Source organism: Penicillium concentricum (genome assembly GCF_028827145.1).
Source record: "Penicillium concentricum strain IBT 3081 chromosome Unknown utg000001l_segment0_segment0, whole genome shotgun sequence".
NCBI lineage: Eukaryota > Fungi > Ascomycota > Eurotiomycetes > Eurotiales > Aspergillaceae > Penicillium > Penicillium concentricum.
Genome location: NW_026622754.1, coordinates 7,299,016 through 7,320,690, shown reverse-complemented (window position 1 = coordinate 7,320,690; position 21,675 = coordinate 7,299,016). Strand labels below are relative to the sequence as shown.

Genomic DNA, 21,675 nt, shown 5'->3' with positions numbered 1-21,675 from the left:
GTTAATTTTAATGTAGTCTCAAGTCCAAAATAGCACCGATAGTAAAGTTTGAAATGCTGGCATCTCTCCCTCTGCCAGCAAAGAATAACCTTTTTTTCACGAACTTGGCCTCTCTTGCAATATCTACGTTTGTGGCGGCCAGTGTGATGATATGCATGGGGAGACAGATATCACAGCCTCTAGCGGTTAACTGACCATTATGAGTGGACAAGACTCGCAATGCAGGGGCTAAACCCAGTCATTTGCCAAGGTCAGCCTCCAACGGGCCTGCCTAGGGTTGGATCTTGCTTACATCAGCCTTGAGCACCCCCGAGGTCCCTAATGAGCATGATCCTCATAGGCTACAATTGCTAGAGATATGGAGTACCGGTGCTGAAGTATGTTTCATGTAGCGCCAGCAGTGAGTGGCGGCGCTACAGAGTACAGAAGACGTTTGGCTGTGGTCATAATTTCTCTTTGCACAGTTTAGTTCATTGAAGATCATGCAGGGGCCCCCTCCAAATCTAACAGTGCGCTCTAACTCCATGAAAAGTGGTTCAATGCTATAGGATAACCAGCCGATCAGCTTGCCCTGATTTTTCTCAGTGGGTTTCTAAAACGCACACCGCGTGCCTCGAACTGATTACCTACCCTACGCTCTTTTTATACCGTTTGACTCTCACTTCGAACATGACTGCTTCGGTTTTATCCATGCTTTGATATATGGATATACTGTCTAGTTCATGTCCAATATGATCGATCGCCCAGTGATTCGGGGTCGTCTTGCCCGAGTTTCTCAGTCTATCCGGACAGTCATGCGCTGCATAGGTGGAAATAAAGAATCCCAAGAAAGCACACAGCGAGCTACATTGATTTTGTGTGAGCTGCTTGATGTACTGTGTCAACTTCAAGATCAACTGAGCTGGACGGAAGAGAAATGGGTCGTGGATCCGTCACGACTGCATACCCTCGATGAAGTCATCCGTTGTTTTGAGTCGACGGTTGGGTCAATCGAAATGTACTTCCAGCCGGGAGGTATCAGCACTCGCTCTTTGAGAAAACGCTTGTTGGAGATTAGGTTCATTCCTAGGTTGGAGCATTTCAAGGCTATGATGATCTTGGCAATGCAACCCGAGTCTCGGTATGTGTTACCTACCCATTGGCCTGAGCGGTTCATGTACTGCAATGGGATATGAATTGAGACTAAATTGAGGTTTACTTTTTACAAAGAGAAAGGTCCCGAGTCGAAGCAAAACTCCGAAGTGTACTCAGAAAGTTCTATGAGATGGACCCCGGTTGGTCGAAATGAAAATGTCCCTCAGGTTGGTTCTCTGGCTAAACTCGGGTTTTCAGATTCAATAACAGCTAGTACATCAAACGCCGATGACTACCACAAAATTACGAGCCGTGTGACCACCCAGGGCTTTATGAGGCTAGCAGACCTATGCAATAGACGGCACGACGGAACGTGTGAATGGATATTTGACAATGATACGTATACACAGTGGCTTTTTGGCCGCAGCAGAACGCTATACTGCGTTGGACCAGGTATTCATCCCCTTAAAATCTAGAGCTGTATTCAACTAAATGCTAAAACCGAGACTAATGAAATTAATAGCCGGCGCTGGAAAGACCTTTCTCGCGTGAGTCAACTGGAAAGCGAAACAATGTCAATTCTAACGCAGCGTTTAGATCCACCATTATCGACAGCCTGCAGAATACATTCACGTCTGCAGATGTGGCAATAGTTTTTATTTTCGGTCATGATGAGACTGACGACGACTCAAGCTCCGTGGGATTTCTTGATAAAATACTTGCACAACTGGTATATCGGAAGCGGACGCCTTCTCACGCTACTGCTTGCTTGTATAAGTCCAAATCTTTCGCCGAGGGAAAAGTATCAGCAAAGGCATATCAAGATGCGATTCGTGCCGAGGTCAACAGATTTTTACGAGTTATGTTCGTCATTGATGGAATCGACATGCATGTGGAGAGGGAGCGAATCTTGAATCGCCTTCAAAAACTACCAGATCACGCACAGCTCCTTGTCACCACACGAGAAGCAAAGTATGCATCCAAGGACGAGCATATATCCGTTTTGGCCACTCATGCGGACCTTGAGACATACGCGTGCTCCCGAATTGAGCAGGATGGAAGATTGTGCGCTCTGGTGAAGCAATATCCCCCCGAGTTGAAGTTTGCTGTTATTCGTCAAGTTGCCCTGAAGTCACATGGCTTGTAAGTCACGCCTTCCCATGGGGGGCATTGATTTTCGAGGGTCCAATTCCCCTGCTAACACTTTACTATTCAATTTAGGTTTTTATTGGCCCGATTACACATGGATATGTTATCCCGATGCAATGATGGGAGCTTGCTACAGAGGTCCCTTTCTCAACTACCTGAGAGTTTGAACGATGCATACGGCGAGTCTATGACACGAATTGTTAGTCAGAACCCTTTTGCCAGCCGTTGCCTTTACTGGACGCTGTATGCTCAGAGGCCTTTGACTGTCTCGGAATTAGAGTTTGCAGCAGGCTTTGAGCTACAAGGAAACAGCGCTATAAAAGAGACCTCCTCTTCTGAACATACCATGCTTGATGAAACTGCCGGTTTATTGACTATCGATGCGATGGGTGGGACCGTTCATTTGGTTCACAAGACGGCTAAAGAGTATCTCAGTGGACCCGCAGCTCGGGTCTTTTTCCCAACTGCGAAGGTGAACATTGCAGACGTTTGTCTCACGATAATAACTCCAGATGAAGTGATTGATGATTGCTATGTCAACCAAGGAGGAACTCCTCGCAACCCCCGAGGCGGGCTGCTTGATTATGCTACAACTTATTGGGGGCACCATGCTAGCGAAGTCGGCGAAGATGAGCAAGCAACGCAAGTTCTCATTCGAGCATTCATAAACAAACTTTGCTGGAGACGACCCCCCATTACAAAGTCTTGCACCGTCGAACTCAAAATGCCGAAGCAGTTGGGTTTCGGAAAATACTTTCCTGACTGGACTTCTCTGCATGTGCTTGCTTACTTCGGCATCATTGAAAAAGCGAAACGCTTGATTGATCAAGGTGCCGATCTCGATGACTGTGATAATGAACTTGGAATTACCCCTCTGCATTGTGCTGTATACCGAGGCAATGAGGAGATGGTTGAACTACTTCTCAACTCCAAAGCCAACATCAATGCTACCTGCAAAAACGGCCAAACTGTTTTGCACATGGCTGCGGAACAAGGGCACCGCAAACTGATCAGGTTTTTGCTTCATCGACGAGTAAAGTCCAGGAAAGCGGACCAGCGAGGAGAAACAGCTCTCCAGCTAGCTATTGGGATGACCCATGATGAAGCAACTGTTCCATTTTTGATCAAAAGTCGATTTGACATGGATCTTCAGAACACTGTGACTGGAAACACTGCGCTGCATCGAGCAGTGGAGTTGAGGCGACCACGTATTCTTGCCTTTCTTCTGGAGAAAGGGGCTAATATGAACGTCCTAAACAGAGACGGTATGACTGCCCTTCAAGTTGCCTGCAAAACAGACAACTGTGAAGCAATATCTCTGTTTCTTGAGCGGGGTGCTCAGCTAGAAATTCCTTCTTCCTATGGAGTCACTGCATTACACATTTCTGCATTGCAGGGTAACTGGGTTGCATTTGATCTTCTGTTAATTGGGGGCGCAGATATCAATGCATGGGATAGCGAAGGCGATTCCTTGCTTCACATGCAAGCCCGAGAACCCTCGACGACTTCTATTGCAGCATATCTAATCGCGCAAGGTGCGAACATGGAGGCATGTAACTCACAGGGCTACACGCCATTACAATGTGCTGCCGTGTCTGGAAACAAAACAAAGTTCATCTTCCTAGTAGATCAAGGGGCGAGACTCGATGTCCAAACTGCCAAGGGAGAAACTCTTCTTCACATCACACCTCCTCTCAACCAAGACTGTCTTGACATCGTGGAAACACTACTGGAATGTCGTTTTAGCGCCAATGCAACAACACGCAGTGGATTGACACCTCTGCATCATCTTGTCATCAATGCATTCGACTCACCAGATCCCTCGTTCAAAGAGACTGCCGACTTCCTTTCGTTGCTCCTATCCTACGGGGCCAATATCAATGCCCCGACGGCTTCTTATGAGGCCGTCACGGCATTGCATTTAGCAGTGATGGCCAAGATACCACGTGAATCACTAGTATCACTGCTTATCGAGAATGGCGCCTCGGTTGATACAAGAACATCTGACGGTAGAACGCCGTTACACTTGGCTGCGGAACGAGGCCGCCATAATATTTTCCAAATATTGCTAGATGCGGGTGCGGATCTTTCAATCAAAGACACCGAAGAAACACCAACAAACGACAATGTCAAAGGAGACGGCCAGACTGCAATAGATCTAGTTGGCAATAATTCAGTTAGTGTCGATTGGTCTGATACTACGGGCAAGCTACAGTCGCTGCCAGCGATGCATCAACGCAATAGCCCAACCACAACTGTGGACTCGGTCGATAGCGAATCTGAACACTCTCAAATGGATGAAATCGGGGGATCGAGTTTGATCAGTGAAGACTACTCAATTTGGGGATCGAGAGCATCATCCACTTCCATGGATCTTTCGTCTATCATTTCTTCCTCTTGCTAAGGTACCCCTTATTTCTGCTTCCCGCCTTCCTTTCATGATCCCCCGTGTCGTCCCTATTTCTGGTCTCTCTTCCTCTTTATAAATAGCACTAGCGTCCTTCTCTGCTGAGCGTTGACTGAATTATTTTCTGTTTCTTGTTCTGTCTTCATCGTGCGCACATAGAAGGTATCTTCAGGTCTTGAGCAAATATTCAAAAAGTTCATGACTTCTGTCGCGTTTTGGGAGTTCAATAAATGGCCATGTTTGAGTAGCTTATATGCATACGAATTGATATTGTGGATCAGAGAAAGTAAAAGCTCTTATACCTGTCGTCAAAGCAGACAAATATTTGACATGGATCATGTTGGTTTATCCCATCATGCGAACAACTAGATATGCCCACCCATCTCCATAAGCGGAGCTCCTCACAACCTCCTCAATGGGCGCAGACATGGGTACCACGGCACCGTGTAATACGGGCTTGGCAAGGACAGGGTTTCTCCGACTGGGAAATAGATTTGGTAGCAATGTGTGCAAAACAGTCCCGATCGTTTGAGGCTGGGTAGCAAAACCGCTCCGCGAGCTTAGCATTTGACTTGACTGCATATTCGATGCCGTTATTGAGGGAGGAAGTGGCGATTGTACGACTTTTAGAGAAGAGGACCCGGCATCTAGTGGGAGTGGTAGGAAAATTCGGATCGGGACGTTGCGGAAGGGCTGTGATAGCTGAGGAAGAAGGATATGTGATATGCGCTGAAAAGAAAGAAGATCGACTGTGTTTCCTCGAGTTAGAATAGTCTTTCTCATTGATACAGTAGAGGGAATTCTACACAGAATGTTTAACTCACCTTTTTGAACGGCATTCCAAAGTCCTGATGAGTCTTCTTTTGAGAGACTCATGATGCCTTTGGCTGTACCGTTTCGTAGGAAATCCGCCTCTTTCACACTGTTTATGAAGGCGTCATTCATGACCATTCCATCAGCATCAAGCCGAACAAGGTCATCCGGCCAGTCGCTGAAGTGCACTATGAGACGCCAGGGCAGCGATGACCCACTGTCGGGGGACTCGTTACTTCTAGCAGCGGTCTTCGAGGCGGGGTCCGCTCCTGCATAGAGGTCGAATAACAGCCCGACTGGGTAGTGCCACTTCAGAGGCACGCCCTCAAACTCAAACCAGCCATCATGGGACTGGGAGTTTGGTTCTATCAGAAAATTTGAGAAGAAAGCTCGAAGCTTGGGTAGCAACGAGGGAAGATATGAGATGCGCGGATATGAGATCTAGCAACTGGGATCAGCATCTGTAAATATCAAGCGAAGGACAGACATACAAGATAGGGATCAGTCTTATCAAAGGTTCGGCTTTCTGATGAAGCTAAAACAATCTCCAGTGGCAAGCGCCCGTCCCAGACAGCCTTCTGAATAGAGCCGAGAGACACTCGGTTCTCCATCGTGATGAGAGATGAGTCGTTTCTTTCCTACAATGCTTGTTTTTCTGCTGATTTTTTATGATATGGTTAGCTCATCTAGCTATTTAGGACCTAGAGAAATACAGTTGATCTTCACAAACCTTGTTTCGAATTACTAGACACGCGCTGATATTCGCATGTCTTCAACTGATAAGACTCGCAGTTTGGAAATGCCCCGCTTTAGATGTGGTCATGATCCGGGAAACAGCACATCCACAAAATTCCAGAGACAGCCAGCCACCTTTTCAAAATTTTCAGTCCAGCGTTTGAGTTCCAAGGAGATAGATGCGGTCTGTGTTGACATAGCGTGACTTGAAGCGCCAAAGGTTGATGTCACGTGTTTCTGCCTCAGGCAATAATTTTCAATATTTCTGCCTTAGGTTTCTTATTTGATAATTAAAGCAGCGGTAAGCTGGGACGGAGATCCTCCAGACTCTCAATATCCAGTCCAATATTAGTTGACCATCGAGTACTTTGTGAACTTTCTGGATTGCCTAGAATCTCTTCATTTGTGAGACCATATACAAAGTCTTTTTGCGCATCAAGAACCTTCACAATCACGCCGCATCAAACGCTATCGTGATGCGTTGTTGACATTTCTTACCCAGCCCTGGCACATGGAGAAATGTTATTTGATCAACATGACTCCAATCTTATTTTCTATCGAGAAAGTCACATTAATAACCCCCATGTGGAAATCGTCGATCTACAATCCGTAAGCTGGACAGAATATGCACAGAACAATCGTGTTGCCTCGCCGAATGGTTTTCCATCCAACATGATTTGCAACTGTCTTGGACATTTGGAGCTTTATGGTCTTGGTATCACCCAAACTCGAAGGCCTCTTGACATGATGTTCTCGCAATGCAGCGACTGCGTCAATGGTGCACTGAGTCCTAGTCACGAGAGCATATCTTAAATCTGCCGAAAGAGTGACCAAGCGACCAATACAAGCAAAATCCATGCTGCACACGCCTCACATCACTTCCACGCTGGGCTGACATTGATTTACAAGAGGCACCAAGCCATGCCAAGGGTTTGATTGAAAAAAATATATATTATAAGCCGAGAAGTCTGAAAACTGCCGCCGCGGCAGCTGCATAAGCTAAACATTATCCCGGGGTGTCACTTCTGGGCAACATGTGACTTGCCATACAGGGATGGACCAGCTCAGGGCTCGGCGTGGGTGCCGGCAGGAGAATGATGCTCTGTTGAAACTGGGGCTCCAGCAACTTTCGCCTCGGAAGCTGCTGCCAACAGAGCAGGCAAAGAGTTAGGATTGCTAAAACATGCCAGTCATTAAACTCCAAGGCTGGGTTCTTGCACTGTTTCAAGGGCATCAGAGTTCTAGCAATCCAATTACTGAAAGATCATCCAAGCCCAGCATGATGCACCATACGTCTTCATCCCCCACGCCGCGTACCACCTGCCGGCTCTACGGTGAAAACTACACCTGTGGATCTTGTGGATCACGGAAGATGGGCAGGCATAGATGCACAGTAAAATTCATCAAGTATCAGATATTTTGCTCAATTCATTAGGAAAACCATTGAGCGATAAGTTGTGACTTCAAGAACACAGTTTCTCGAACGCACTGGGACATCGCTGATGGGTCGGGACATTAGTGCCAACTAGTTCTTTACTCTAAAAGTTGGTATAACTCTACATGTAGCTAAATCCTGCTCGCCATTTTAACGTCAATTTTAATGGTGATTTCTGAATACCAAGGCCGGGCGGCTACGCTACGGCATCCTTCCAGGCCGGAACCGGGCCGAAAAGACCTTGTATAGTTCTTGCTATTAAAACACCGCTAGTAACATCAGAACTATGCAGAAACCGGGTAAATTTATCGGGTAAGCACATTCATATATCCCTATTTGTTGGTAATTCGGGCCCGATGGCCTCTGCGATGTAAACCCGGAGTTACGTTTAGGGCAAATGTGCATTATGGTGAGTGATTATCCCGAGTCGTGGGGGCCGTATACCGCCACTTCCGGGGGATACTTTGGCAGGGACAATTCATTATGCAGTTTGAAGGATTCCTATAAACACAGTTACTACAATTGAAAATTCTTCTTTCTTCCATGTCTAGAATTCGGTTAGTATCCCGAAGTCGGGATCAAATAGACTTTTATCGCTTCATCCGCTTGCCGGTGTGCTCTTCGGCCAGAGAGCTCGGCAAAATTCCGGCTCCACACATGGTTAAGGGTTCTCCCCTATAGGCAAATGTTTCTGCTCCCAGAAAGATTGGGGAAACAAGATCACGGGGTATTAACTTAATACATACGGGACTTCGCTGTGCCAGTCTCTCCACTGTTTAAATTCGTACTATAGTTCCTCTCAAACTAGAGAGAAAAGAATATGTTACTCGGTGGCGATGGGTTCACCGTCCCCATACTAAACATACTTGAACGGCTAAACGCGTAAAACTCGTCTCCAGTGCAGAAATACAAGTACATCTCACAAGGGTGTCTACTATCTATGGCATCAAAGAAACCCTTTTGAATAGAATGGTTCGTTCTGGGTGATTTCATCGAGGAACTAGGGTTCCGTGTTTGATATATCTATGTTAATGGATACTGTACAAAGCTTACTTGCCGGCTGAATGTTTCCAAGGTTCTTCCGGGGAAAACGCTACCCCGGTCAATTCCCACTCACGGGCATCTGCATCTGTAATCATCGCTGTATCGTAGCCTCACGCTTGAACCCCATATTATATTGCCCCGGTCTATGGGGTTTAGGCGACGTGTGTTGTGGGGAGCTCAGTTGGGGAAATTCCACACCCACAGTCCATTGGGACAGCAGGTATTACTTAGGGTCCCGTTCTAGCACCTGTTGAGATTCTCTCTTTCCTCCATCTGCCTTGAGCAAATTTTTTGGTCTTTCACCCTGACCTTCCATTCAACCTCACAGCTTGAGCTGTCACCTCTTCGGCCATGAGCATTCTCACACTTGCCGAGGATCGGCCAACGCCCAAGTCCGTTTACAACTGGCGTGTATATGCACTCGCCGGCATTGCATCATGTGGTTCCAATATGATCGGTTATACTAGTGCCTTCATCGGTACAACTATCACCCTCGCCTCCTTCATGAAGGAGTTCGGTCTTGACGAGATGTCTCCCCCACAAAAAGCTCTGATTAGCGAGAACATCGTCTCGCTTTTCATTGCTGGTGCCTTTTTCGGCGCCCTGGGAACATACGCCCTCGGTCACTTCATTGGCCGCAAATGGAGTTTGGCTGTTGCCGCCACTGTGTTCTTTCTCGGATCTGGATTGCAACTCGGTGCCAACAGTGCTCGAGGGCTGGGCATTCTATACGCTGGTCGTGTGCTGTCCGGTTTGGGTACCGGTATAGCCTCGAATATCATCCCTATATATCTTTCCGAACTAGCGCCGCCTGCCATCCGAGGACGGCTCGTCGGTCTGTATGAGCTTGGTTGGCAGATAGGCGGCATGTTAGGTTTTTGGATTAATGTGCGTCTTGTTGCCTCTCCCCAGTCTTTGTTCTCCCCTGTCATCTTTACATTCAAAGCTAACCTAGCAATGGTAGTATGGTGTCGAGCAACACATGCCCCAAGAGCACGAGCAATGGATCATCCCATTCGCCATCCAGCTCGTCCCATCTGGTCTGCTTTTCATCGGTGCCCTGTGGATTAAGGAATCTCCTCGGTGGCTGTTCCTTAAGAACCGTCGCCGCGAAGCAATGGAGAATCTTTGCTGGATTCGTCAGTTGGAAACTGACGACATGTATATCACCGAAGAGGTGGCTGCTATCGACCAGGCTCTTGAGCATCAGAAAACTTCCATCGGTATTGGTTTCTGGAAGCCCTTCCAGGCTCTCGCCACCAACAAGAGCGTTATGTACCGCCTGATGCTGGGCTGCATGCTCTTCTTCTGGCAAAACGGCTCCGGTATCAACGCCATCAACTACTACTCGCCAACCATTTTCAGATCGGTATGATTACGCTTCATCTGTTGCATTTCTAATGATCAATTGATTATACTAACTTTTATGTCTTAGATTGGTATCGACCCCAACACCGTCAACCTGATGACCGGTATCTTTGGTGTTATCAAGGCCGTTATGACCTTCGTGTGGCTCCTGTTCCTGGTCGATCAATTTGGAAGACGCAATCTGCTCCTTGTTGGTGCCGTGACTGGCTCCATCTGTATGTGGGTCATCGGTGCCTATATCTGTGTTGTCAAGCCCGAAGATAACCCCAGCACATCTCTGGACGGCGGGGGCATTGCGGCTATATTCTTCTTCTATCTGTGGACTGCAGTCTACACCCCTACCTGGAATGGTACTCCTTGGGTTATTAACTCCGTACGTCATTGCTTATTATCATCCTCAATTGAATTCTTTCCTAACAAGCTATCAGGAATTCTTTGACCCCAATTTCCGTTCTCTGGCTCAAGCCGCTACGACTGCGAGCAACTGGCTCTTTAACTTCCTCATCTCGCGCTTCACCGAACAAATGTTCGACAAGATGCACTACGGCGTGTACTTCTTCTTCGCTGCGCTCTCATTCTTGGCATTCTTTTTCGCCTTTTTCCTCATTCCTGAGACCAGCGGTATCCCTCTTGAGAAGGTCGACCGCCTGTTTGATTGCAAGCCCGTCTGGAGAGCAAACAAGATGCTCAAGGCCGCCCTCGCGGAAGAGGAGGAACAGTTCCGCTTCGAGGTTAAGGAGACATCGTACCATGAGGAGAACACTGGTTCAATTGCGCCTGCACCTTACGATGAAGAGACACAAAAATGAGCGATACAGTTACAAATGGGCGTATATAGAGTTGCTTATTGGCCTTGTACAGACGAGTACAATGTATAGACAGCTACATAGATTGACATGCATTTTCATGGACTTGTTTTATTTCAATTTGGACAAAAACACACTATATGCTGATCCAGTCCTGAGTACATAGTGACGACGCCTAGGTTAGTCGTCTGTCTGTGGGTGATGGCAGCCCCGGGCCAGCAAAAGACCGGAGCCGCAGGGCAGTTCCCCCCCCCCCCCCCCCCGGTGTTTTTATTCCGTCAACTTCAATACCCCCAAAGCTCCAGATATTGCTACTGTAGTTTCTATGAATGAATACCATCATTTTTGATGAAAAAAAAAAAAGGATCGATTAATGGGGAACCCGAAGAAAACACCCAAGGTCCTTCATCGTCTTGATATTCCGAGCTGCACCGCCATTATCCCACTGCAAGATGGCGACAACCATCTGATAAGCCTGCATCTTCGTCTCGCACTGGATATCCCTCGGACCGCCTCTTTTTCTACCCATGCGCGCACTTCTCCATCCTTTGGTCTTGCTCAAAGTTTCTGACAACTTCTCTGCCTCAATAGCAAGCGATTCCTGCACCGCTATGATGGTAGGCATATTGGCAGAGAAATTTTTGATCCACCAGCATACGCGATATAAGCAGATTCTTGGGATCGACCTTTCCCATTACTATGACAGCGTATATGTATAATGATTCTGTGGATTGGCGTTCCCTGGTTCGCTTGGCGAAAGATCTGATGGATAATATGCATACAGATTAATGAGGCAATAAAGCAAGATTTATTCGCACCCATGTTTACATGATCACCTGGCATAAATAACTCCTCAGATCGCCCTTTCGATGAGAAATATCATGCCGTCCACTCTTGATTCTATGGTTGGGGCTGGTGGTTACGTCATGCCACGAGATGGCCCTGCGGAGTATAGATCAGCACTGATATACGTCGGGTACAATGGGATTCATGGTTCTCAAGTCCCAAAGTACATATTGGAAATTGTCGTTGATGCCAAGTAACGTTGACTTGAGGGTATGGTGACCCGTCGTAGATTCTTTTTTGAACGAACCATCGCTTCACCAAGTTGTATGCAGCATAAAGCCAACTTTTGCATATTGTAAACGCGATGATCACCGCAGGGATTGTCAGCTGGTAATTCTGATTGATCAGGTTTTTTTTCTGTCAAGATCAATGGAATAGAAACAAGGCTCAACCTTGGAAGTCTCCTTTCTCCGCGTCACATGGCTGAAATATTTTGTTAGTAATGTGTGGGAGAAACCCAAGGTGATTGAAATCCGGGGTCTCAAATATTTGTACCAAAAAATAAAACCAATCATGTCGCAGTACATCATAGTCTTGCCTGCTCCGTAACCTTGCTGAAATGATGGATAGGGTTCCAGATCACAATCTCCCCCATCTGGGGCAATGAACTTGATTAAGTTGCAGATGTGAGATCATTTCTATTGGTCGGGCATTGACACCAGTCTTACACTGCCCAATGAGAGACATGAGCTGTCTCAAACGCAATCGCTGCCATTCTAAATTTAGCTAGATTTAGGAAATCAGATCCTTATGGCTAAAAGGGAAATGATCTGCCGATAATCTGGAAGCTCACGGAAAGACCAAACTAACGCTCTATTGTATAAAACTTAAAGCTAAATATTCCCGTGGAATGTGCTAATATGTAATTACGGAAATTCCAGGGCTGTTTAGGTACTAGACAAATGACCCCGGGAGATGGCTGGTTGCGGAACTAGTTTGGACCACGTGCTTGGACCGGTGGCGGACTAGAGTTTTATTGCATTGACGTATTCCCTTGTGCCTGGAAAGGCGAGAATAAGCCGAAATAAAGATTTTCACTGGGAATCGACATGATCGTCTAGATTCTTAGGAGGCTGGGGGCAGTGTAGAGGGGCAAGGCTGGGAACAACCAAGGTAACACGGGAACACCATTGTTGATCACGATTCCAATCTTTGTCCAACATACGGAGTACATCATCCACATAATAAAGCCAAGTCAAACCCGCTTTTTTCATGAATGGTGGTTGCCTGAGAGCGGTGTTTCACTGAGCGACCCTGGACGATCTCCTGGATCCACCGAGCGCTTACGTCGTGCTGTGGAGTTCTGAGCATGATATCAGGAAATCAAGAAAAGGAAAAAGAAAGAAACTCCCATCATCTCTTTTGACACTCACTCGTTTTGTCGCCATGCAACTGAATGGCTCCCGTTTCGGAGCTTTCATTCTCATCCTCCTCCAGAGTCTTCACCTCGTACAAGCAGAGAATCTCCTCCAAGCCACCGGGCTGACACAATGTTCCGAGAGTGCCGAAGTGACCGTGAATAATTTCAATGCGATTTTCACACCAGGCAATAAGTCCATCAGCATCATATTTGATGGTTATTCTGAAGTGGCCGGAGAGGTCCTTATTGACGTGGACCTCTTGGTGTACGGATACAAAGCGTTCACCAAGTCGTTCGATCCGTGCAGTCTTGATTTGGCCGTATTTTGTCCTATGAAAGCCATCGAACTCCAAATTCCCACAATCTCGGAAACATTGGGCGACAGCCTTCTCTCGGAAATACCATGTTCGTTATCACTTCCTTGATGTGTTGCAATCTTTTCAGGGTACCTGAGCCAGAAAAAATGTGTTCTTACTAACGGCTACGTCATAGCGATCTCCTATAGCGTCCCCGACATCGATGCAGTCGTTCGCCTCAAGCTCAAATACAAAAATGGAGGTAAACAGATCACCTGCTTGGAGACCCGTATTCGCAATGGAAAATCAGTCTACCAGGCTGGGGTGTCGTGGACCCTCGCCATCATAACCGGTCTTGGTCTCATCACCTCCACGGTCATATCGCTTCTCGGCCATTCGAACACGGCAACCCATCTTGCTTTCCGATCGCTTGCCTTCCTCGGATTCATACAAACACAAGCAATGGCTGGGATGACATCAGTGAAACTGCCACCTTTTGTGCAATCATGGACCCAGAACATGCAATGGAGCTTGGGGATTGTGCGATCGGATGCTCTACAGACAATTGCGACCTGGTTTCAACGCTCCACCGGGGGTACGCCCTCGAATGTGTTGACATCGTCCGGTTCTCTATCTACTGTCCTGCAGAAGCGTTCTTCCGAGATCGTCCGCAGAGCTGCAGACAAAGGAAGTCAAATCATTCTTCGCGGTATTGAACGGGTTGGAGTTCGTGAATCCATCGAACCGACCAACATCTTTATGACCGGATATCTATTCTACTACTTTGTCACTGCAGTCATCGTCGCTTGTGTGGGTCTGGTCCTGCTGGTCCGAATTGTTCTAGCCAAAAAACAGACATCGCTTCAAAAGTTGGATCGCGCTCTCGGCGTCGCCGCAGATTGGAAAACCATTCTCCGCAATACATTCTTCCGTTTGGCGTGCATCGGATACCCACAGATGTGTGTCCTGTGCCTCTGGGAACTGACTCGTCGGGACTCAGCCGCCGAAATTGTCCTGGCCATTACCATGTGGCTAGTGACGACCGCCGTCCTAGCCTTTGCCGCATTCAAGGTGTTCCAACGCGCGATGCGATCGAAACAGCAGCACAACACACCTGCGTATACGCTCTATTCTGACCCTGCCACTCTGAGCCAGTGGGGTTTCCTGTATATCTACTACCGCGCTCCGGTCTACTACTTCCTTGTCCCAACTCTGGTCTATACCATTGTTAAAGGCATGGTCATCGCCTTCGCTCAGCCTTCACCAGTCGCGCAGTCGATCGTTCTTCTTATTGTGGAACTTTCTATGATGCTCGCAGTCGCCATCATCAAGCCGTTCATGTGCAAGGGGGCAAATGTCGTTGCAATCACAGCGGGGGTACTCAATTCCCTCAATACGATCTTCCTGCTTGTATTCTCGGACGTTTTTGACCAACCCGAACTCATGACGGGCATCTTGGGCGTGCTCTTCTTCATCATCAATGCGATATTCACTCTTGTGCTCCTGATCTACCTTTTGGTTGGTATGGTTTACGCTATTTTCCTCAAGAAGCCCGATACCAAATACAAACCTCTTGGTGACGACCGAGACTCTTTCCGCTGGTCTCGCACCGGAACGACGACCGAGTTGTCGTCCCTCGAGAAGATCGCGAGAGGCGAGGAGGATGCCGAAGCCCATCCACATCCTGCCCGCGTAGTCACTGCTCCGCCCAGCGATGAAGATGTGTCCATGGCAGCCAGAAGACCATATAATGATGTCGTGGATCCTTCGCTGCCGCTCTTCCCCACCAGTTATGACCACATGCGACGATAGTCGTGAGGATTTAGATCCAATTCCTCTTTTTCTTTTTTTCTGCTTTTATGCTCGCATTTTCAAAGGTTTTCAAGCGAGATCTCTCTTAACTACTGCGTTGGTGCATTGGCGCTTCGGGTGGCTGTTGTACATATTCAAATTTTGAAGTCTGGCATCGGGCCAGATACTATGTTTCTAAAAGTTCCTTACTGTAGTTGTTTTATGTTGACCATGAATACCCCTTACTACTTAAATCTTTCATTATCTGATGTTATCACTACATTTGGAAGATATGGGAGTCGGGTCAAGCGTAGAGAGTACCGCCTCTTGTGTACCATCCACATCGTGTGGCTGAGTTGTCGAGCTAACCCATTTCTATTTTTTCCCCTGATCTTCTTGAATCTTCTGCATCCTTCATCGCCAAATTCAGTCTACTGTTGCTGGGTTTTGTCAACCAAACACTCGTCCAGTCCAATTTGACAACCCTGGAAGGCTGGCAGTTTGATGACAACACACGCGCAAGTTGGGACATTTTCTGGACTTTGTTTCAACAATCCTTGCCTGCAGATGGACAGCCCTGCATATTTCTGCCCGAAGAGGTGATTAGACACAGGCAGTCATTTGTTTTCACACCTTGGTCGGTCATGGAAGTGGTACTGGCAAGAATCCAGAGACAATTGGGCAGTGGTAACACAAAATTGGCAGCGTCGAAACCCACCAGCCCAGCCTTCTATGACAGTAATGGTGGCCACCAAGACGAGGAAAATCCCCAGGGGACTAGAACAGCATCTCATACCAACAATGGTGATCATATAGACGAAGAAATCTCCCATGAGCCAGAATCACAGCCAGCTATCATCAAGATGAAGAAGTCCCCCATGATTTTATAGCAGCATCACAGTCAACAGCCAAGAAATGAGCCAAAGGTCGACGGAAGATTGACGGTAATGGAAACTTCCCAAGGAAAAGAACCATTGATGAGGTCCTCTGAAGCCAGCAAAACTGACCACCGAGACGTGGAAGCCCATCAGGAAACCGAGCCAGTATCCGAGTCCCTGGTACGCTAGCCAGACGACGAAATATTTACGATCATGGAATGAACCAATGTCACTCATTTCTACATGTTCGCTGCGTTGGCCTTTCGCGTAATACATGTTGCGACGTATTATTATACCCTTTAATATTCTTCTCAATGCTCGATAAAGCTGATGATCGAAACATGTAGATGGAACTCCACATTCCCAACAAAGGAGGAGCAAATAGTATGGCGAGTGCTCTCACTATTTGTACTCTACATAACCTAGCCTCTGTACTTCAAATGCATTTAGTCATTTTATTAGCTCCGGCGTACATTAGGTGACAAGGAGAAGCGTGTCTTAAGTATTGGCTGGTCAAAGGCACCTGGCCTTCTTTTCGTCCTGGTGTGGTTTTGCTGCTATGCAACTGCACGCTGGGGATGTATCATTCTTATGTTTATCTCCCTCCGGGCGTTGCCCGCTGGTTCTTATATCACCATGAGTTAGCCAGCACCAATTCCCCGCATTTGGTTCACACGGCATATTCAAAATGTGTTATGGTGATGCATATTTGTCTGGTTGAATGATGTGAGGATTGGATTTTCACTTCATTCCCCTCTTCACCCTAGCTTCTACAAATAAAAGCAAAGAAAAGAACGAATTACTATCAGAATTATCTTCATGGCCCTACCGTTTGCATGATGAGTCTAAGGGCGCTCGAGGGATGGGGCTGTGCTGTCATCCCTTGATTCATGCAACCAACCTGCGAGCCTAATATAAAAATGGATGCGTGTTAGCCAAGGCTGAGCAGATTACGATCCTCGTTTATACACACCTCGGTCATCCTAAGGCCTAGAATAGACTCGACCAAGACGGACTTTGCAAGTACCATCCGATTCCGAGAAAGGTCCGTTGTCCGTTCATTGCAGGCAACTCGGATGTGACCGTGGCTGCAGCTTGGTAAGGAGCCTAGCGGAACGGAAAAGCCGTTGGATAAAATAAGCTGGCTGCATAGGCCACGTTCACACGCATGCACAAAACGCTACTTTTCGAGCCAATATCTCTGATTTATTTCGGACCCAACTTGCGGGTTCGATCTTATGGTATGGCAATGTTAGGAGCATGTGTTGCGACGGTAACAAGCTGCAGCTGCATTTTCGGCATCTATACTCCGTGCCGGAGCCCGCGGCGGATGAAGTTGAACTATTGAGTTGCGTTTCAGACTGAGGCGTCCTTCGGTGATTGGCAAGGTGCGCCAAACCTCCCAAACAGGAATATGTATGGACGATCATTTCCTCTTCTGTAACGCCCTTGTCGATTTCCCCCTTGGACTCATTTTTGGACAAGCTTTTATTTTATTTTTATGATAGGTAAAATCAAGGAGAGAAGAACCATCCCATTGAGTTTTCGTAAGCTTCAGGGGCTACGTTTCAGGCTAAAATAAGAATAAGTTCTTAACATCAAGTTCTCCGCGGCGGAAATACGTTGTTGAGAGCATATCACGAACTAAAACGCCATCGCATGTTGTACCACCAGGTCAGCTCACCTGAGACGAATGATCGGCCTTAGGGGTTCGTATTTGGTGAGCCAAGTGATCGACGCCATAGCGTATGAAGATAAGGTTGCTGGAATTCCGCCAGACGTGCCTTGCATATCCTAACAGGACACCTCAAACATTTCTTAAGGGAATGAGCAAATTCGGACACGCGGGAAAAGGAATCTTGTTATCTTGAAACACCGGCTTCCATATGGCTGTGGCTTAGGCTCAGCCAAGAATTCAAAAAAGAAAGCCAATAATGCGCGTATATCTGCATACTGTACGCGGTACGGTCCACTACCCTCGGTCCGCAAAGTTTAGCGGCACTCCGTAGTTCTTACCGAAGAGGCTTCGTTACACCATAGAGATCAGCGCTAGCACACTCGGTAGCCTTTAGCGAGATGTCCAAGCTCATCGCCATGTCTCGTAAACAAACGCTTTTGAGGATTGGGCCCTTTGATCAGCGAATGGGTCCGGGTCTTGAAAACACTCCAAGGCAAATTGATATTGCTGATGCTTTCCTTCCTGAGATGGTCCAGCCTTTGGACTCGTCATAATTCGCTTTAGCAAGGCAATTCATTTAACTCCCCCTTCCTTAGACACGCTCCAATTTGGGGGGTTTGATTATAAGTTGCTCGCATTTCAGAGATGTTCAGCTTTCGAGTGCAGGATCCAAGCATTCCTGTATTTGAGATTATGGCTATGCAAAATAACTCTTAGGGCTAAAGGCTGGTATGGACCTGCCACTATCAAAAGATCTTGTGCCAAGAGTACCGTGCCCTAATCCCGACTCACCATTGAGAGATCTACAGCATTGACATCAAGAAAGGGAAATGAAGGAAACATGCAGCAGGCGCGCGTGGTCCGGGAAATGCAGTACCGTAAGCCTTGTTTTATTTTATTTTCGCTTTTTGACCTCTAAGAGCTCGGCCCCTGGGTCAACGTGACCATGTGACGGACCACGTTGGCCCCCGGCATTGTTTCACCCTAGAAGTTTGCGTCGTAGTAATCCCACGCGAGAATGCCGGCCATTGCGAAGCGCTTTTGCCGCCAAGGATGGCTCGGGATTTGTTCGTTTCAACGAGTTCTAGACTTTCGAAAACTACGTTTCAGGATCGTGAATCTTGTCCCTTGTTTGACAACTCCGTCGAATATCCGTTTACAGAAACTGGAATCGACTTGTATTGCACCCCCTCGCTTCATTCCACGGCACATATGTCGAGAGTCTGGATACAGACCTGAAACATGTGGTTGGCCATGTGCTGAAGAAGAATGCTGTATTTACGCTCAGGATGATCGTAAAAGCGGGTCTTAGTCCACGCATCCTTATGCGGCTGGTACCTGCCTCCTAGCCCCGGTTACCTGCAGCTCAGCCAATAACAACAGGCTTGTCGCTTGTTTTGCATAGAGGAGCCGAACGGGTATGTGCTTTTGGCTATGGACCCTCGGACTTTCCCGACAAAACAGTCCCCAAACCGGCATGGTTCATGCAGGCTCAGTCTTGGCAAGCGTTGAGCTCAAGGGTCGAGATGCCATCACAAGTGGAGTCCATGCAGTCGACGAAGATCTTTTCCTCGTTTCCTTCTTCGCTTAGCTCATACTGTCCATGTGGGCTATGATACGAAGCTCAAGCTCGCGTGTCCGCCCGCAAAGGCATGCCGTCCCCATGCATGACGCCAGACCTGCAGTGTATATATAGGAGCTCCCCTCAGTTGTATCATGGGCATCATCAGCTCAGAAACTCATCATCTCTACAACTCATCATCTCTACAACTCATTTCTAAACATACCGATCAAAGCCAAGCGCATACCTCGCTCTTGAATACCACACTATCACAAGCTTTCTTCTTTCTACCGGGCCTCTTCCCTGTGACTTGACTATTTGGTTCCTCTGGACCGCCTGTGAGAACCTCACATCTATCACCAACAACCATCCACACACACCATGTCTATTCCGGAGCCAAGAACTACAACGTGAGTGTGCCTATATTCAGATACATCTTTCATCAACCAACTAACCGGTTCTCCCTCAGTGTTGCAAATGGTACCAGCACCAACGCTGTAAGCCAAGGCAACGTCAGCCAAGTGCCGGGAAGCAGCCGCAGCAGTGTGGACCGATTTGCACGAGCACCAGCCTCCGAGGGCCCTTACTTTGCCGGCGCGCGGATGCCAGAGAGATCGGCACACCTCACGGGGCTATCAAGTCAACTCAATGCCATGGATGAGATTCTGAAGACTGGAAGTTAAGAAATGAAAGCAAATGAAAAGAAAAAATGTATCATCCAACACCAATTTCTATGTATAGCGGATCTACCAAATGGAACTGAACGAGAGTCCAATGAGCCTGGATATATCCCAAACCTCCCGCTCAAGAGTGTATATATTTCGTGAAGCCCATTGCTCATAGTGACTCGAAGATGTAAGACGCTACTTCCTCGTACTTGGTACTAGGGAACTCATGCCCCGCTTCGTAAAACTTGAAGATAACATTGCCACCCAGGGCAGCCATGGCATCTGGAACAAGCTCACTTTTGACAATGATTGAATCATTGTTACCACACAGAATGTGAACTTTCTTATCTGCCAGCCTCTTATTCCCCTTGTTTGACGTGCTGTTCTGTGCAGTTAAATACTCGCCAAGACGCGTCCAGCTGTTCCATTGGCGCTCTCGTAGGATTGGGCCATAACGCATGCTGGACATGAAGGCGTGGACAAACCCTGTGTGATTATTTACCTGCCACGCCACGGTACCCGGAACGTTGATGTGGGGGTAGTTTCGGGACAGAATTTGGGTTGCTGCAGCGCTTTGTGAAGGCAGTTCCTCGGTAAGTGCATCCGCAGCATTGAGCTTCTTGTTCTTGGGCTTGGGCGTGGTCAAGGGGCCTGCTCTCAGTCGACGGCTAACCAAGGATGTTAAAATACTCTCAGGCATAAGACCCTTTGAGTAAAGAAGTCGACTCTGGAAACTGATTTGCGAATCTCGGAGCAAGCCCGAAGGGGCTAGGAGCACCAGTGACGACAGAAGGTGAGGAAAGTAGGACGCAAAGGCAGCGGCAATGCCACCTCCCAGAGAGTACCCGGTAAGGCAGAATTTACCGGACTCTGCACCTGTCCAAGAGATAGGCGATGATGTCAGAGCGAGGAAGATCTGAGTCGAGAAGAGGCGCTCATCCTGTGGAAGATCAGCAGGGCAGTCGGAATATCCTCTTCCGAACCTATTTTCTTCGGGTTAGCGATAGTTCAAAGTGTTGAGTGCGGTGTAACACCTACAAATCAAATAGCATCACACGGCAGCCGCGGTCCACCAGCGCATGGGCCACCCCGCCGAGCGCAATACACGGCGTGGTGATACCGTGCACGAACAACACCTTGGGTCCATCTTCCGGGCCCCATTCATACACTCGGATCGACCCGTACGGGCTATCGACATCCCGGGCACCGGGCAGCACATCAGCTGGGAGAGGCAGCTGGCGATTCTCCGACTCGGATATGCCCGGCAATACTGTCGATCGAGGCGAGACGAGAACAGTCTGGAGCTGGTCTTTTCGAGAGAAAACCGATCGAGCGAGCAGACCAAGGGTGAAAGAAGCCCCACTTACTGCTAGCAAGGGGAGTTGAGTCTGGTTGTTCGAGAAGGCACCGGAGAGGAAATCCACAGTTTGGTTGTAAAGCGCCATGGTTGCGATTGCGGGAAGTCACCCCTGGGTCGAAAAGGTGTTGTGATGCAATATTGACCACTTGAACTGATGCTGTGAATGATGAAGGGAGGAACTAGCGATAGCTGACGAAGGCAGGAAGTTGGGAGGGACTGTTCTGTTAGGCGGAAATACTCCAGGGCTGAGACCGAGGCTGACCGCGCCGCTGTGTTCCAATGTTGGCGCCATGTGTCTGATAAGATTAGATAAGATAAGGCGCAGACCTCGGGAACCTTGGTTGGTTCATCCGAGGTACGCGTAAAGTCAACATCAGTTAACCTTAACTTACGGAGTACATGCAAC

The 21,675-nt window shown here is 47.8% G+C and overlaps 10 protein-coding genes across 10 annotated transcripts; 7 read left to right on the top strand and 3 right to left on the bottom strand.

The window, feature by feature from the left end:
- Positions 1–731: 731 nt before the first annotated feature.
- Positions 732–4,627, top strand: N7517_002818 (NACHT and Ankyrin domain protein; the record flags this gene model as incomplete). The annotated part of the gene is made up of 4 exons (XM_056720548.1): positions 732–1,120; positions 1,193–1,517; positions 1,598–2,217; positions 2,296–4,627. The coding sequence occupies 4 exons, from the start codon at positions 732–734 to the stop codon at positions 4,625–4,627; spliced, it is 3,666 nt and encodes a 1,221-aa protein (XP_056584683.1).
- Positions 4,628–4,975: 348 nt separating this feature from the next.
- N7517_002817 (autophagy protein 5) lies at positions 4,976–6,054 on the bottom strand (the record flags this gene model as incomplete). Its single annotated transcript, XM_056720547.1, has 3 exons — positions 4,976–5,379; positions 5,455–5,884; positions 5,935–6,054. The coding sequence occupies 3 exons, from the start codon at positions 6,052–6,054 to the stop codon at positions 4,976–4,978; spliced, it is 954 nt and encodes a 317-aa protein (XP_056584682.1).
- A 2,954-nt stretch (positions 6,055–9,008) lies between these two features.
- N7517_002816 (sugar porter family MFS transporter) lies at positions 9,009–10,834 on the top strand (the record flags this gene model as incomplete). Its single annotated transcript, XM_056720546.1, has 4 exons — positions 9,009–9,545; positions 9,622–10,026; positions 10,093–10,398; positions 10,454–10,834. 4 exons carry the CDS (start codon positions 9,009–9,011, stop codon positions 10,832–10,834), a joined length of 1,629 nt encoding a protein of 542 aa, XP_056584681.1.
- Positions 10,835–11,201: 367 nt separating this feature from the next.
- Positions 11,202–11,456, bottom strand: N7517_002815 (uncharacterized protein; the record flags this gene model as incomplete). Its single annotated transcript, XM_056720545.1, has 1 exon — positions 11,202–11,456. The coding sequence occupies one exon, from the start codon at positions 11,454–11,456 to the stop codon at positions 11,202–11,204; it is 255 nt and encodes an 84-aa protein (XP_056584680.1).
- Positions 11,457–13,063: 1,607 nt separating this feature from the next.
- N7517_002814 (transient receptor potential ion channel family protein) lies at positions 13,064–15,145 on the top strand (the record flags this gene model as incomplete). Its single annotated transcript, XM_056720544.1, has 2 exons — positions 13,064–13,442; positions 13,530–15,145. 2 exons carry the CDS (start codon positions 13,064–13,066, stop codon positions 15,143–15,145), a joined length of 1,995 nt encoding a protein of 664 aa, XP_056584679.1.
- A 623-nt stretch (positions 15,146–15,768) lies between these two features.
- N7517_002813 (uncharacterized protein) lies at positions 15,769–16,014 on the top strand (the record flags this gene model as incomplete). Its single annotated transcript, XM_056720543.1, has 1 exon — positions 15,769–16,014. The coding sequence occupies one exon, from the start codon at positions 15,769–15,771 to the stop codon at positions 16,012–16,014; it is 246 nt and encodes an 81-aa protein (XP_056584678.1).
- A 57-nt stretch (positions 16,015–16,071) lies between these two features.
- Positions 16,072–16,273, top strand: N7517_002812 (uncharacterized protein; the record flags this gene model as incomplete). The annotated part of the gene is given in 2 exon segments (XM_056720542.1): positions 16,072–16,182; positions 16,196–16,273. 2 exon segments carry the CDS (start codon positions 16,072–16,074, stop codon positions 16,271–16,273), a joined length of 189 nt encoding a protein of 62 aa, XP_056584677.1.
- Positions 16,274–16,349: 76 nt separating this feature from the next.
- N7517_002811 (uncharacterized protein) lies at positions 16,350–16,647 on the top strand (the record flags this gene model as incomplete). Its single annotated transcript, XM_056720541.1, has 2 exons — positions 16,350–16,433; positions 16,465–16,647. The coding sequence occupies 2 exons, from the start codon at positions 16,350–16,352 to the stop codon at positions 16,645–16,647; spliced, it is 267 nt and encodes an 88-aa protein (XP_056584676.1).
- A 2,975-nt stretch (positions 16,648–19,622) lies between these two features.
- Positions 19,623–19,924, top strand: N7517_002810 (uncharacterized protein; the record flags this gene model as incomplete). The annotated part of the gene is made up of 2 exons (XM_056720540.1): positions 19,623–19,651; positions 19,711–19,924. 2 exons carry the CDS (start codon positions 19,623–19,625, stop codon positions 19,922–19,924), a joined length of 243 nt encoding a protein of 80 aa, XP_056584675.1.
- Positions 19,925–20,078: 154 nt separating this feature from the next.
- Positions 20,079–21,354, bottom strand: N7517_002809 (alpha/beta hydrolase; the record flags this gene model as incomplete). Its single annotated transcript, XM_056720539.1, has 2 exons — positions 20,079–20,892; positions 20,948–21,354. 2 exons carry the CDS (start codon positions 21,352–21,354, stop codon positions 20,079–20,081), a joined length of 1,221 nt encoding a protein of 406 aa, XP_056584674.1.
- Positions 21,355–21,675: the final 321 nt, after the last annotated feature.